The sequence below is a fragment of the Cavia porcellus genome, unplaced genomic scaffold (assembly GCF_034190915.1).
Source record: "Cavia porcellus strain 051 isolate PalLab524CR breed Dunkin Hartley unplaced genomic scaffold, mCavPor4.1 scaffold_26, whole genome shotgun sequence".
Taxonomy (NCBI): Eukaryota; Metazoa; Chordata; class Mammalia; order Rodentia; family Caviidae; genus Cavia; species Cavia porcellus.
In genome coordinates this window covers 12,668,313-12,683,590 of record NW_026947509.1, presented here as the reverse complement: position 1 = coordinate 12,683,590, position 15,278 = coordinate 12,668,313, and the positions used below count along the sequence as shown (strand labels likewise).

Genomic DNA, 15,278 nt, shown 5'->3' with positions numbered 1-15,278 from the left:
CTGCCAAACAGCACAGTCAGCTGTGAATTCATCAGCGGATAAGTATAGTACTGCTATTATCATCTTCCAAAATCCCTAGCTCTGCATAGGAGGCTTTTGGGCAACATTTCAGGTCTAAACCATAATGTGCCTCCTCTGGATGCCCTTTCAAGGCTGCAAACTCCATCTGCAGTACTTCTGTCTTCTCTGCTCTATTTTCCTCGCACCATATTCTGACCAATTTCTCTTCCATCTCCCTTCACTAGAATAGATACTTCATGAAGACAGGGGTTAGGCAATGTGTTCACTGCTGCACCCCAGTGCCTCAGATACTACTTCACTTTACAAGTAGCTCCAATTGTTATGAACTAAGTAAATGGACAAAACAGCTTCCCATAGCAACAAGAACTCAAAAGAAAATATACAGATATATGATAGGGATTTATAGAACAGGTGCAAGCAAGATGCATTAATTTATCTGAGAAGCATCAAGAGGAGCCTCATGGTGGTGGGGAAGAGGAGGAAGAGAGAAAGGGAGAGAGGCCTCATACTGGTGGTTACTTTTGAATGAGGCCCAAATGACAAGGGGCCAGGACATGTTGCCTTTCACTTCATGGAGGGCCTGGGCACAGTGCAAAGGCCCCAGGCTGGAGCACAAGCAGAAGGCAGGGTGGCTGAAGAACACAGGAAGGAATGCAGGGGCCAGAACCAGGAGGCTGGGCCACGCTGCTCTTGGGCCTATTTGCTCCCAGATCCAGCCTTTCCTTAGCCTGCTCAGCATAGGGTTGCAGGAACTGGCCTGATGGGCTGGACTCAGCACTTCAAGAGGAAATGCTGCCCAGGGTTAGGCGTAGAGGAAACCAAGGCAGTTCCTGAGCCCTCCTGTCTTAGTGATTTTTCTCTCCTTGCGGAGACAAAATACATGACACTCAAGGGAAGGTTTGTGGAGGTTTCAGTCCATGATCAGTAGGCTGCAACAAAGGGTGGCGTGGCAGAAGGATAACAGTTTTAGGAGGCAGAAGACAGCAAAAGCAACAGGAGCAAAATGGGGAAGAACAAGCTTCCTCTCCTTTACATTGTAAGCAGGCTACCAGTCCACCCCCTAGGGCAGGTGTAGTGCTCACACACCTCTGCGCCCTCCTCTTGCACAAGATATTTACAAAGTGAGGACCCTGGTCCCCTGCTGAGTTGCTTTGTTAAATTTCTTTCTTTCTTTCTTTCTTTTTTTCGTGGGGGGCTGGTCTCAAACTCACAGCAGTCCTCCTGTCTCTTCCTCCCAAGTGTTGGGATTATAGGCCAGTGCCACTAGGCTGGGCATTATTAAATTTCTAAACCTTTCAAATTGACACACTATCAACCATCACACCTCCTCTCCCTGCCTTAGAATGCAGCTGCCAACCCTGCCTGGCTCCACCCCTCACGGCAAGGCTTCAGCCAGGTGATCCAGCTCCTTCCTCCCACTGGCAGGATGGCAGCTTCCGGTGGCCCGCTGTCCTCTAGGCTGCCTCGGGTTGTGCCCTCAGCTCCTTCCATCAGCCGTGTGGCCACCCTCCCGTGTCACAGCCAATCTGCTTTACCCGGAGTAGTTTCTGTCTTCCTCGAAGATGACTGACTGATTCCAAGTGCTCTGAACGAAAGGATGTGTGGACTAGTGGAAACCGACAGTCAGGGGCTGCGAACTTGTCCTTCACCTAAAGATTTGTCCTCAGCATGCGCAGGGGCAGCTGCAGGTAATCGGTGGAAATAACTGAGGACCTCTTGGCTTAAAGAGGGTCCTGCCACACAGAACTGAGAGAGAAAAAGAGCTCGATCAGAAAGGCTGCGCGCTGAGTGACAGGGAACAAGATGCCTGGGAAGGCCGCTGATAGTCTACTCTGGGGTCCAGAAAAGAGCATTTTCTGAATAAACGCATGAGGTTAGACTTGCATAAATGTTAATCCCATTGGGAATGGGGGAGGGGTGGAGGCAGGGAGCGAGATCTCAGTTTATAAATAAACTCTCCGCACGCGCTGCAGTGTCACGCACGCACTGGATGCAGGCGCGACCCGGGCAGTGACGCGGCCGGCCGAGCGCTGACCTCCAGCCAGAAGCCGGGGCAGGAGGCGGGGTTGCGGGGCGCTCGCCACGCCCGCGGGAGGAGCCCGAGCCGTGCGCCCCACGTGGTCCATGGCGGGGTCCGCGCCGGGGTGGCGGCTGCTGCCGCTCGCCACGCTGGCCCTGGTCGTCCTGGCGCTGGCCCTAGGGCTGCCCGCGGCCCAGGCCGGCCAGACGCCGCGGCCCGCCGAGCGGGGGCCCCCGGTACGCCTGTTCACCGAGGAGGAGCTGGCGCGCTACGGCGGCACCGAGGTAGGCGGTGGCTGCGGCGGGGGCCGGGCCGCGGGGATCGGGGCCGCGCCCGCAGGGAGCCGGGCAGGGCCTGGCCTCCGCTCTCCAGGGCCTGCAGTGGCCAGTGTGGTGGGCCCTGCGCCCTGCGCCCCGCGCCCCGCCCGGCCGCGGTTTCGCTGGTGACCTTGGCCTTTCAAGGTGGCCTCATTAGGCGGCCACTCCGCCACTCCCTGGCTGGGGAGGAGTCAGGCCCTCCCTGACTTCCTTTTCCTGCTCCTTCCCAGGCCGCCTCCAATCCGCATTTCATGTCTGTGTCTTTGGGGGTGATCTGAGCTGGGAGCCAGGCCAGGGGGGAAAACTGGAGATTAGAGATAAAGGCCCCCCACACACATACACTCACACACACACACACACACACTCTCTCTCTCTCTCTCTCTCTCAAAAATCACAGCCCGTTGCCCCCAGCCAGCCTAGCGGGGTGGTTATCTGTGCAGGACCCCTGGGCTGCTGTGAGAAGTGCCAGGGATTGGGGGTGTGGGATGAGGGTCCCCTCTGGTGGGGAGAGGACGCGGTCTCTGTACCATGGCATTTCAGAGCTGACAGGAATCAGTCTCCTGCTCTTAAGATGGGGAACTGAGGCACCACACGGTGGAGGAGGGTCTGAGGACCTGGGGAGAGGAGGAGTTGTGACACCCTGTGAGTGGATGTTAAGGGACATCTCTGGGAGCAGCTTAGGGAACCCAATGGTGCAGAGTCAGGGGCTTTGAGCAGAAAAGAGGTCACTCAGCAGGCTGCTGTCTCCGAAGCACCTGTCCTGGTTGGTGTCTTTGTTTCCTGTGTTCCCAAGCTGCCCTGTCTAGGAGGGAGGCTCACTGTGCCCAGGCTGGATGCAGGGACAGTGTATTTTATGTTGAATATGGTGCATCACAGCATCCTGCCTCTCCCCCATAAACATCTTGGGTGCTGAGTGTTGGAAAAGTGGGACTGAATCAGATGGAAGACGCTTAGCACTGAGGGGCTTGGAAGGCAAATAGCTTTATTACACTGGCGGATCTATGGGCATCTCAGTCCCAAGTCACTAGTCCCATCTTGGGGTTAGTAAAACATATATATTGCTAACAGGAAATACAAGAAACTAGCAGGAAATACTAAAAAGGCTGACAACAGGACTTTTTATGGTTGGTTGCATATTGTCATATGTTGCTAGGCAACTCTGGCTCAGGTCAGTTAACTGGGGATCTTCTGTTCTGTAGTAGGAAGGTGAAGGCTAGGGTGAGCGGAAGGAATTACATCTTAGACTGAGCCGAGCTGCCTCTGGGTGATGTCCCCCTGAAACCTTGGGACGGGTTAGCATGACAAGGTGCAGTCTGGTCTGAGTTAGACTTTTCTTACCTGCTACAGCTGGCATTGGAACGCCAAGGCTAGCCGAGTTTTGCCGTTCTCTAATTATGGGACCAGGCTGTGCCTGCCTTTCCCATCCTTGAAAATAGTGGCCGACTTACAAGTAAAACTTGTCAGTTTTAAGATTTTCTTTATATTTACAGTCTCCTTTGCAGAGTCTCCAGGGTGCCCCAATCACAAGCACAGCCCACATGGTTGTCTTACTGTGTTGCTGGAGCAAAAGTGTCATCAAGGGAGAGAAGGAGCCCAAAGGGGCTCACACATGGATTCTGTCACATTCCGCCACGTGCTGAGCTCTTCAGATGGGGAGTGGTCCCCCAGCCCAGAGTACAAGGGGGAGAGAGTTCAACAGTGCCGCGTATTCTGATGTTGATGTGATAGCTTGATACTTAACTGAAGCAAGGAGAGAGATGCTTGAAGGGGAAGCAGTTGCAGGAATGAATTGTTTAGGGGTGGAGCCCTGAAGATGCCTTAGCCCACAGGGAGGAGGTGGCAATCGGAGCAGTGTGTTGGGGGTGGATGGAGCGGCCCTTTGTCCTAGATGTTCCAGTCTTATCCACCTGGGCTTTGCCACAGTTTGCATATTGCATGATGGGGTTCCCCTACAGTAGGCCTTTTCCGCTGGGTCATATGTGAGCTGGAGTTCCAGGTGTCCTCACCAGGTCTCCATGTTTTCATCTGCAAGGTGCTTGTGGTAGTTAAAATTCTGCTAGAGAACAGAACCCAAAGGATATACAGAGAACAGACAGACAGGCAGAGATGTGACTTACTGCAAGGAACTGTGCACGTGATCTTGGAGGCTGGCTAGGGAAGTTGGGAACCTGCAGGGCAGCCCCAAGGAAGGGCTGGCTGCACCTGCTCAGGCAGGAGCTGCGGCTGGAGCCTGGAGGTGGGATTTCTTCTTCTTTGGGAAAACTCATGGGTTCCTAAATGACCTGATCCACAACCCCCATGGTCTGCAATAATCCCCTTCCATAAAGGCACCTGAGGGTAGAGATCCACCACGTCTACAGAATACCTCCTCAGCTGCACCAGGGCTCGTGTCTCATGGAATAACTGGGTGTCCCCCACACCATCTGTGCAAAGTGACACACACTGCTGACTGTCACAGTGGTCCTAACAAGGGCTCCTGCTCTCGACAGGCAGTCTGTGAAGGTTAAAGGAGACGGTGATAGGCAGAGGCCTGGCATAATGCTTAGCAGAGCAAACCCTAGTACATATTACTTGCTGTTATTTTTATTAACTTATTGTAAAAGCTAATTGAGAGCATCAAAGGAGAAACCATCTCAGTCTTGTCTATTATTTTCTACTTCCTTGTGGAAAATCTGTTGATAAATTCACCCCTTGATAAACCTCAACATCCTTGAAGAGGTTACCAACACCATCCGTAGTTGGAAAACCTAGCTGCTGAATATTAGAAGGCAGAGGTTCTCCTGCAGACAAAGAGCATCTGCGACCTTCCCTCTTTTCTGAAGAGAAGAGGTCCCTGGAGGAGCCCTTCTGTCCTCGCTGAGGGCTGAGGGTGCTGCAGCCTCAGAGCCTCTGGCAAACAGCTGGATCACCTCCCTGCCCACAGCTCTGGCTGTGGCTTCCTCTGCTTGTGTGTCCACATGGCTATTGTGGCACTGCCTGTTGGCCTCTGCTTGACCACAGACAAGAAGGCGGCTCAGCTGGCCAAGCAACCCCAACATCCAGAGGTGACAGAAGGCCCTCATCTCCTTCCCAGGCAGTGGCCCTGGCTTCCTCGTCTGGCATCTCTGACCCACTCCCTGTCTTTCTGGGTGATTGGCTTCCCCAGAGACTCAATGTAACCTGCTAAGGGCACGCATGGTGAGACAGGCAAGAGGTCCAAACCCCCAAGGTCCAGAGCCCTCTCTCCCTGATCCACTGTGATGGGGACATGACACTGAGGTGGAAAGGGTCAGTGGTAACATTGTTCCTGAATGTCACCCCTTTCCTGTTCAGCCCATAGAAAAGTGCTAAGGGCCAAGGAAAAAGCAGAGAATGGAAGCAGACAGAACACCACAGTTAAATGACAACCGTAGCTTATTTTTTAAATTGCTATAAACACATATAAATAGTCACAGTGGAGGAGGAGAGCAGTAAATCCTCACAAAGACAACTGCAGCTGCTGGCTTGTGACCCATATGTGAAAATTACTCTGTGAGGAGGAGAAGCCAGCCTGGGTGAGGTCAGTGGATGTTGTGGGGGCTGTTGTGGGAGCCCCCTTGTTGTGTGGGCCAGGTGACAAGTAGTTTCCCTCCTGCAGGGTAGGTAGGTGGCATCTTGGGACACTTAGAGAAACTGAGGCCTTGGAGGTGATGCGCCCAGGAGAGATGGTTCCTTGAGTTGGCTGCTTAGCCTCTCTGGCCTCGGATCCTTTCTTAAATGTGCTCATGAGGACACTTGGCCATAAGCTTCGAGATCGAGAGCAGGAACTGGAAGGCCACCCAGAGAGAAGTCATGAACCCAAGATTCATGGAGACCCAGCAGTGACTTCTGTACTGTACTGGAGCCTCCTGCCTGGGTCCCTGCACCCTGATGGGGCTGAGATGGGAGACCAGTCCTGGCCTGAGCTCACGGTGATAAGAGTTAGAAAAGCCAACCATCCCTCCGTTTCCTCATTCCCTCTCTCTCTCAGTGGTAGTGGTAGGCTTTCTGAGTCACGTTTTATACCTGCTAATATAGCTTATATTTTCAGTACTGTACATTGTTTATATCTCTGAAGGACAAACAGACAGGCATGAAGTGGTCACATTGCATATGTAATGTTTGGCCCAGGAATTCCAAGTGTTGAACTAGGCCTCAAGGAAGTCACTGCCCAAATTAGATAGTAATTTGTAGGAAGATATTCATAATGCTGCCATTTATAGTTCCAAAGACTTGGAATCACCCTAACACCCAAAATAGAATCTGCTACTGACGCAGGTGCGGAGTCACTCGTGAGAGAGGTCCCGGGTGGCCCTCTGAGTGACAGCTGTGTCCAGCTCACAGGAATGTTATGTGAGGTGATGCTGCTGCTGCAGAGTGAAGTACAAAGTGGCCGTCTACACCGAAGGCCGCTATGCATGTCCACTGCAGATGCGGGACTGTGGGCTGATTGACACCTCTTGTCGATTAATATTCTTTAGAATTTTATCTGCATAAAGTTGCTTTAGTTCCTGGTCCTTTTAAAAGAGCGATTGTCAGTTTCTTGCTGTGATACACTGTGCCTTTTCCAGGGCTTTGCCCAGTAGGTAGTGAGCTCACCAAGGACTGGGTGGGGGCCTTCAACCATCCCAGAAGAAGCTTTACAGACTCTGCCGCAGAATCGGGGCCCTCAGGGGTATCTCCATGGCTTCTCCTCTGCTTTCTAGGAAGATCAGCCCATCTACTTGGCGGTGAAGGGAGTGGTGTTTGACGTCACTTCTGGAAAAGGTAAGTGGCTTGGAATTTTGAATCTTTATTTCAGGGGCACTCAGAAGCCAGCATGGGCACTTGGAGAGGGAATGCTGGGCAGGTTCTTCTTTCATTTTAAGTGGCCAGATTGAGTTTGTCATTGTCACTGGTTTATTTCTGTCCCCTTACCTGACCTCATTAATGCCATGCTGCTATTCAAAAGTCTTCCATCCAGCCGGGCATAGTGGCTCACGCCTGTAATTCCAGCACTCGGGAGGCTGAGCTGGGAGGATCGCTGTGAGTTCGAGACCAGCCTGGGCTGGTGAGCTCAGGCCAGCCTGAACTGCATAGCGAGACCTTGTCTCAAAAAAGACAAAAAAAAAAAAAAAAACAAACATGGCTCTCCACTGCCTATGCAGTCAAATTCAGATCTGAAGATTTACTCTGGTGAAGCTCTGAGGAAAGTATTTTTCAGCAAGGAGTTGGCATAGGAAGACATTCTAGAACATTCTAATGCCCTTTAGCAGTTTCCCTAACTTGGAACCTACAAAGGAAGTAGTTTGGTAATGTTTGTCTTTTTTTATTCTGTTGTTGAATAGAAGCAGACTTGACTTCCACCGGCATTTAAGAAGGCTGGATATTCTTTTTGTTTGCATTTGACCTTTTCTAAAAATCACCTCAGCCCCGCATTGTGACTTAGCCCATAGTTTGAGTTTGTGGAACCCAGCCTGCGGGATGTGGGGGGCTGGGCTTGTCTTTGCCATCCCTTTGTCTGTCCGCAGGCCTGGAGCCTGTCTCGGCATTGAGTAGGACCTTGGAGTCCCCGTACTCGCACTCCCACGCTCTTCCTTCCTCCCACTCCAGAGTTTTATGGGCGAGGAGCCCCCTACAATGCCCTGGCTGGGAAGGACTCCACCAGAGGGGTGGCCAAGATGTCACTGGACCCTGCGGACCTCACCCATGACACTGTGAGCTGGATGCTGAGCTGTTGTCACTGTGTCCCCTACCTGCAGCCATGGCCATTTTTTTTTTAACGTTTGTGCAATTGCAAAGCTTCTTAATTAACCTATCTCCCTCTGGCCCACTTGGGGCGCTGGCTAACCATGTTCTTGAATTAGATTATCTTGCGTAGAATGCTTCCTAAGGAACTTTCCATGGCTCCCCTTTGCCGAGAGTCATGTTCAAACGCTTGTTAGGTCGCAGTCCTCACAGTCTGGCCCCAGCCTGCCGTGGTGGCCCAGTTGTCCTTACAGCCTCACCCTGGTGGGGCTCCCCCAACCCCTGTCAGGTTTTCTCGTTATCTCTGAGACCCACTCCCGGGCCACTCTTGATAGCTGAGTAGATGCACCAAGTTGAGAAGCAAGGTCTCTCCCATGTCTGTATTTCTGCAGAAGAGAAAATAGCACTGAAAAAAAAAGTAAACCCCACAGTAAGGCTGGTTCATCCCAATGGGGCTTAGCGTTAAATTGACATTGCAATAAAATAGAAATGAGCTGAACTCTTAAGTCACATTACAGAAACAGATTATGAAAAGGGAAGTGTTTTAGTCAGCTTTCCATTCCTGTAACAAAATAAGATTACCTCAAAAAAAGAAAAGATTTGATTCAGGCTCACAGTTTCAGAGGTCTCTGTCCATGATCAGTTGAACCCATTACTTTTGAGCTGTGGCAAGACAACGCTTATCTCATGACCAGGAAGCAAAAAGGAGGAGGGGCTCTTGTCCCATAATCCTCTTCAGGGACCAGGTGACCTGACTTCCTCCTGCTTGTTAGCGGTCCCTCGGCGCTCAACAGCGCCCTCTTGAGCCCACGCACCCCTAGTACAGGGATCTTCCAGGTCCAGACTATAGCAAGAAATGTCCGTGACTTATAATAGGAATGTAGAGTGTGGTGAGATTAACCAGGAAGGAGCGCCCAGCGCACACCCCAGCCCACCCCAGGGCGAGTGTTCTCTGGTTTTTAATTCTTGGATCAGTTAAGCAACAAAAAATGACGCTATTGCTCCCCCACACTATCCCCATCTGCACACACTGGGTTCTTCTAAAAAGCCCATTGTCCATTATTTGTCACTGAGATATTTTTCCCTTGCTCTTGGGCACGGAGAGGACAAGGCGGGGATGAGGAACGGTAGCTGTCACCCACAACTCATTCATACATCCCTGTGCTTCCTGGACCCTTTTCTTCCCAAGACGGGGCTTACAGACAAGGAGCTGGAGACCCTGGAAGACGTCTTCACCACAGTGTACAAAGCCAAGTACCCCATCGTCGGCTACACAGCCCGGAGGATCCTCAACGAGGACGGCAGCCCCAACCTGGACTTCAAACCCGAAGACCAGCCCCATTTTGACATCAAGGATGAGTTCTGATGTCCCATTGGGGGTGCGGCTCCTTGGGAGGTACAGTGGGGGGACAGGCGCTAAATCTCCCACAGACCCGTCGGCCCAGTCTGAATAAAGCAGCTGTTGGCCCAGAGCGGCAGCTGCCTTTTACAGTCCTCGGTCAAGAGCGCTGTCCACCCAGACGTCCCTGCCTGCACACTGCAGGGTCCTCAGCATAGCCACCACCTGCATATCAGCATCGGCCACCTGGGCACTGGATTCTGAGTGACCTTTGAGTCTTTTTTATACTTTTCTGTACTTGGCAAGTTTTCTATGCGATCCCATTTATAATAAGAACAAAAATAAACTTCCTGTTGTTACAAAAATAGAATCGTTCTGCAAGAGCCACCTCCTTGGGGACTCATGATACCCTCTGTACATCTGCCTGTCTGTCGTCCTGCTTTCCTGTCCCCCTGTCTGTGTAGGGACCTGGTATCAGGGCCTGCACAATCAGGATGGTGGGAGAGGAGAGGGGTTGGTGGGGAGGGTGGGCGACGGGGAAGGGAGAGAGGAAGGGTGGGGGCTGTGGCTGGAAAGAGGTGTGGAAGCCAGAGCCCGGCAGGGCAGAGCCTGGCCAGGGTCCTTCCAAAAATGGTGACGCACATCCTGGGCTGCAATCGGATTTCAGGAGGACACTGGGGAAGGTCTGGAGACATTTGCATTTTTGGTTTTCATGACTACAGGAGCATTCTGTAATGCACAAGACCCCCCAACCCCCATCATAGAGAACCTGGTGCAAATGCTGGCCGTGGAGAAGCTGAAATGCCCTGCGTTAGGCTGAACTAGCAACTCCACAGCAGCAGTGGCTTCCTTGGCTGTAACACCTTGGTATTTACAACATAAATAGCAACCACCTTCTCCAAAGAGAATTTCATGTTAAGCAGAAGAAAGTCCATTATGCTAGTTCCTGGGTCTTGCCCCTTGGGTGTATGGTTCAGTGTTTCTGGGAACCGCATTTTTAGTGAGCAGCCTGGGAAAGCATGGGATGCGTGGTGAGAGACACCCACAGGTCCCCTCGGGGAGCACTAGCCTGGCCCCTTCCTGAGCACCAGCCCCGCCTTTGCTTTTCTCCTTAGCTAGTATGATCCAGGGCTGGGGAGTCTTGGAGCAGACACCTGGGTGCCACTCAAGATGCTTCGTGGGCACCCAAGAGTGATGGGCCCAGAACTTAGCAGATAGGACCCTGGCCAGGGATTGTAGAGGTTGCTCGTGCAGCCCAGTTAGCCTGCAGCAAGACATTTTGCCCTCCATCAGGTGATACATGAATGAGCACAGATGGTGTCCAAGCCCTCGGGGCCTCTGGAAAGAGGACCTCTTCCATGTGGGCGCTCACCACTTCCCATCACCATGTCCTAGACCCGATCCGTGTGGCAGGGTGAGGTCTCCAAATTCAAGCCATGCACTTAGAGAACCACTCCCGCCCTTGGCCGCACCATAGCAATTTCCCTCTGGGTCCTGGACACGCTCTGTGGGACTGACCTGTAATGGCCGCTGGACCAGGGAAGGGCCAGACTGTCCCCCCCACCTCCAAGAGAAGGAAGCAGCTGTGGTTATTTTCCTAGGGAAGAGAAGGCTGAGGGAAACAATGGGGCTGTGGACAGGCTGGACACTGTACCTGTCCTCACGCAGGTCCAAGACCAGCATCTCTGATGGACGCTGACACTTGCCTCCAGTCGGAGCCCAGCACATGGAGAGTTGCTGATATCCCTGTCATCTGTGAGATTCCTGCCCAAATCTAAGTTCTTTCTGCTGAGTTGCAGCCTTCCTGTACCGGCTTGGGAGAAGCTCGGTCCTCAGCATCCCAGAAAATGTCTGGGAGGAGGAAATTGTTTTTAAAAATCCGCTAAACAACAAAGGCCAGAAGCATAGAACCACTGCAAAGCCATTAAAATAAGACCCCTAATTACCGAAGGGCCTTGGCTGATGAGGCAGCCCGACCACACCCCCAGGCCCTCAAGGCCCAGGGTCACTTAGAGCTCATGGGGCCGGGTCCCAGCCTCTCCCAGCGAAGCCCTGCAGATTCCTGGAGTCACACCTTGCACCTGCGTCCGGCACTTGCTTCTGGGATCTCCTCGCTACCTCCACAGCTGCCAGGAGGAAGAAAGGTCTGAGTGGAGCCAGCCCACCCTCTGCATCGGTTCCCTGGCATTGTTAAGTCCAGTCTCTGGAATGTGTGGCCTGCAGTGCCCTAGCTGCCCATGGGACTTCCGGAAGGGCTGCACCTGGAATCTGAGCTCAGAGCCTTATCCTTGGAAGCAGTGAGTACCCGGCTCCAGGCTGTGAGGCTGGAGACCTCTGATGGCTGCTGGTGGCTTCTTGCAACCTGGATCTTGCTTTCAAAGGTCCAGTACTACAGGCAGAAGCTGTCCCCACAGTCCCGCCCAGGACATCCAATGTCTACTTCATGCCCGCTTTCTGGGTCACCTTCACAGCCTGACACCCACCCATATGCAGTCTCTCAATGCCTGTTTCTGCTTTTCCCCTGGGCTCCCTGGGCTGCTCAAGCCATCTGGGTATCGGCATCCCTGGGGACCCTCCCAGCTGGCAGGCGCCTGGGTGAGCAAACCCTGCCTATGGCCCCAGAACTCATTTTTTGTGCCTTCTCAGAGGGGCTCAGGTGATACCAGAAGTCTGTGTTCATCAGGTTTCTGCCGCTGTGACAAAATACCTGACAGTCAATTTTAAAGGTGGAAAGGTTCATTTCGGTTCATGGTTTCAGAGCATTCAGTCCATGGTTAGTTAGTTCCATTGCCTTTGGGGACCAAGCCCTCAAACATAACCCAACTGCGCACCGTGGTGTCAGCTCAACAGCACACCCTTGGGGTGGCTAGATCGCTTCTCAGTTCCTTTGTTCTACTCCCCAGTGCCAGGTCCCATGGATCACTTCCCAGACGAGTGTGCCAGCGCCCAACCCCATCCGATCCTCTGCTCTGGGGGAGAACTCACACTGAGACACGTTAATGTCCTCAGACACCAGCAGGACCCCAGGACGCCAAACTCCGGTGCACTCTCACTCTCTAGCTTCACTTGCTTGTGGCAGACTTGTTCCGGAGGCCACAGCTGGACCACACTTCGTCACCGGCCTCGCCCTCGCTTTGCTGTACGATGACAGCCTGGGTTACATTGCAGAACCCTGAAGGCTACGTTGGCTAAAGCCTGGGCTTCGCTGGGGCCTGCAGGTCCCTGATGGGTGACTGAGAACAGGATGAGGAGCTGTGTCTCTGTTTTCGTGCTGTATCTTTCTTTTCCTCCGCCCTGTGCCATTTAACTGGGCACATTTGCCTGTAAGTCCCAACACTGCTGGAGGCTGAGACGGGAGGAACCCAAATCTGAGTCCAGTGTGGGTGATTTAACAAAACTCTGTCTCAAAATAAAAAGGCTGGGATGTAGCTCAGTGCGAGAGCCCTGGTTCATCTCCCAGGTTTAAAAAAAATGTTTCATTCAGAAGTGTAACAGTGTGAACTCGGCTTATTGCTCATTGGAGCTGGTATATATTTTCTTTCCGTTTTTCTCTTCCTCTTTTCTGCCCCTCCCCTGTGCCTCTTTGGCAGCCAAAATACCTGACAGGTATTCTGTGCTGGCCAGGGCATTCTGTGCTGGATAGCGGCACCAGCTACATCCATGCCCCTGGCCAAAGGAAGTGACCAGACTTTAGCCCACACCAGCAAATCCATAAACCCACGCTGTGTTCTCTGAGCAGCTTGGTCCCACTCCCATGGGTGTGGCCCCCTGTTGCAAAGCCCCAACTCTGCCAATGCCCCATCCCCACGACCCCTGAAAGTTTGCCTGTGGGCTTCTCCTGGGGGTTGACCTGGCCTCCTTCCAACCATCTCTGGGTCAAGGGTCTTCCATGGCTCCCTCCTCAGTGTCCAGGCTTCTCAGAGTCCCGGGGACAGTTTGTTCCCCAGCAGTCCCTCTCCCAGGGCCCCACAGTTTTGGCCTCTGCTGTGCTCTGTGCCCCTGGCCTTTGCACTTGCTGACCCCTCTGCCTGGATGGTCCCCTAGGCCTGTCTACATTGCCTGCATGCAAAATTCTCCCTTGGTCAACAGTGCAGCCACCAAGGGCACTTCCCCAGGCCTCTCCCACCTGCAGCCGGCCACTGCTGAGCTGCTGGTGTGTTTTGCTCTGCTTTCCAGCCAGGCAGGGTGTATGGCTGGTTCACAGCTGCTGTGTCCCCACCCAGGGACCTCATCGCCCAAGGAGAGGCACGAATGTCACACAGGAAAGGCATGATGCCCTGGCCGCACCCCTTCCTTCTGGGTCTGTCCCCTGTGAAAGCCTACACCCAGGTGCTTCACACCTCCTGGGATGCCAGGCAGCTCCCTGCCCTGCTGTGCCCAGGTCTCTGCAGCACCCGCCTGGGCACTGCGTGCAGGATCCCTACTGGGCCGGCCTGGTCTGAGCGTCACTTCAGCCTCATCTGGAAAACAAGCATGTACAAATAGTAAGTGGTTTCCCTGCAACCAGCACGGGTGGCCCAGGAAGCCTCGAGCAGGCGGAAAACAGTCACTGCCCTCACTGGCCAGTGTCCAGCCCTGGTGGCTCGGGTGCCAGTAGAGTTCCCTCTCCCAGCCTGGTGGCTCCCTGGGAACCCCTGCTTTGGAGCCCAGAGGGGCCCTGCTCCTGTCACCTCCTGTGCCCTAAGCCCCACTCTGCCCTAGGTCCAGTGAGTCTATCGCTTCCTGGCTGCCCACTCCAGTGTGGCTGAGCGCTGCGAGGCATGTTCTGGTCCTGGGTGTGGCCTCCTGCATTTGATTCACAGGGGCCAAAGTGAGTGGTAGGAAGGATGAGTGACAGGCCAGGGGACCTGTGACCACCCGAGATGCAGGAGCAGGGGTTCCACACGCACCTCCCTTCTGTCCCTGACTGTTTCTACTCTGCCTCGATATAGAGGAAGGTGAGTCTTCTGGGGGACCCCACCCCCTGGCAGAGGCTTGGAAATTGTGGGCAGGAAGGCATTGTGAGGTTCTTTGGCGAGACTTCTTCTTCTTCTCCTTCTTCTTCTTCTTCTTCTTCTTCTTCTTCTTCTTCTTCTTCTTCTTCTTCTTCTTCTTCTTCCTCCTCCTCCTCCTCCTCCTCCTCCTCCTCCTCCTCTTCCTCCTCCTCCTCCTCTTCCTCCTCCTTCTCCTCCTCCTCCTCTTTCTCCTCCTCCTCCCTTCTTCTTCCAGCTCCTCCTCGCCCTAGACTAGGGACTTGAACCCAGGACCTTTGCACTGAGCTACACGCTCAGCCTTTTCTATGCCTTTATTCTGAGATGGGTTAGGGGGTGTCTCTCCAAATTGTCCAAACTGGGATCAAATTTGTGATCTTTCTGTCTCAGTCTCCCAGCGTGCTGGAATTATGGATGGGCACCATCCACCACATGTGGATCAATTCACTTTTTTTTATTAATCAAGCATTTATTGTGCTCCAGGGTTCTCAGGATTCTGCTGATCACAACAGTGCCCTCGGGGAGACCCCTGGGACTAAGGTATGGACTCAGACATCACCCCAGGGGGCAGTGGGAAGAGGGCTGGTGTGGGGCGCTATGAGCCTGATGGTGGCAGCTGTCTGTGAAGACACCCAGAGCGCCCTGTTGCTGCCCCTGGCCCCACTTTCCTGAGCCCCTCCCTAAACTGCCAGCCCCACCCTCTTACCTCAGGTCAGGAGGTTTCCTCTCTCAGTAAAACATGTGGCTCTGCTGACGAGCTGAGTCCTAGACAACCAAAATGGAGTCACTCATGCTAACTAACACTAACTAACTAACACTAACACTCACTAACTCACTCATGCTAACTAACACTAACTAACACTCACTCCTGCATCACCAGACCAACC

General features: G+C 53.2%; 1 protein-coding gene across 1 annotated transcript; it reads left to right on the top strand.

The window, feature by feature from the left end:
- Nucleotides 1–2,115: 2,115 nt before the first annotated feature.
- Nucleotides 2,116–9,791, top strand: Nenf (neudesin neurotrophic factor). Its single transcript, XM_063236743.1, has 4 exons — nucleotides 2,116–2,325; nucleotides 7,062–7,122; nucleotides 7,948–8,051; nucleotides 9,272–9,791. Exons 1-4 carry the CDS (start codon nucleotides 2,146–2,148, stop codon nucleotides 9,446–9,448), a joined length of 522 nt encoding a protein of 173 aa, XP_063092813.1. The 5' UTR covers nucleotides 2,116–2,145; the 3' UTR covers nucleotides 9,449–9,791.
- The last annotated feature ends 5,487 nt before the right edge of the window (nucleotides 9,792–15,278 follow it).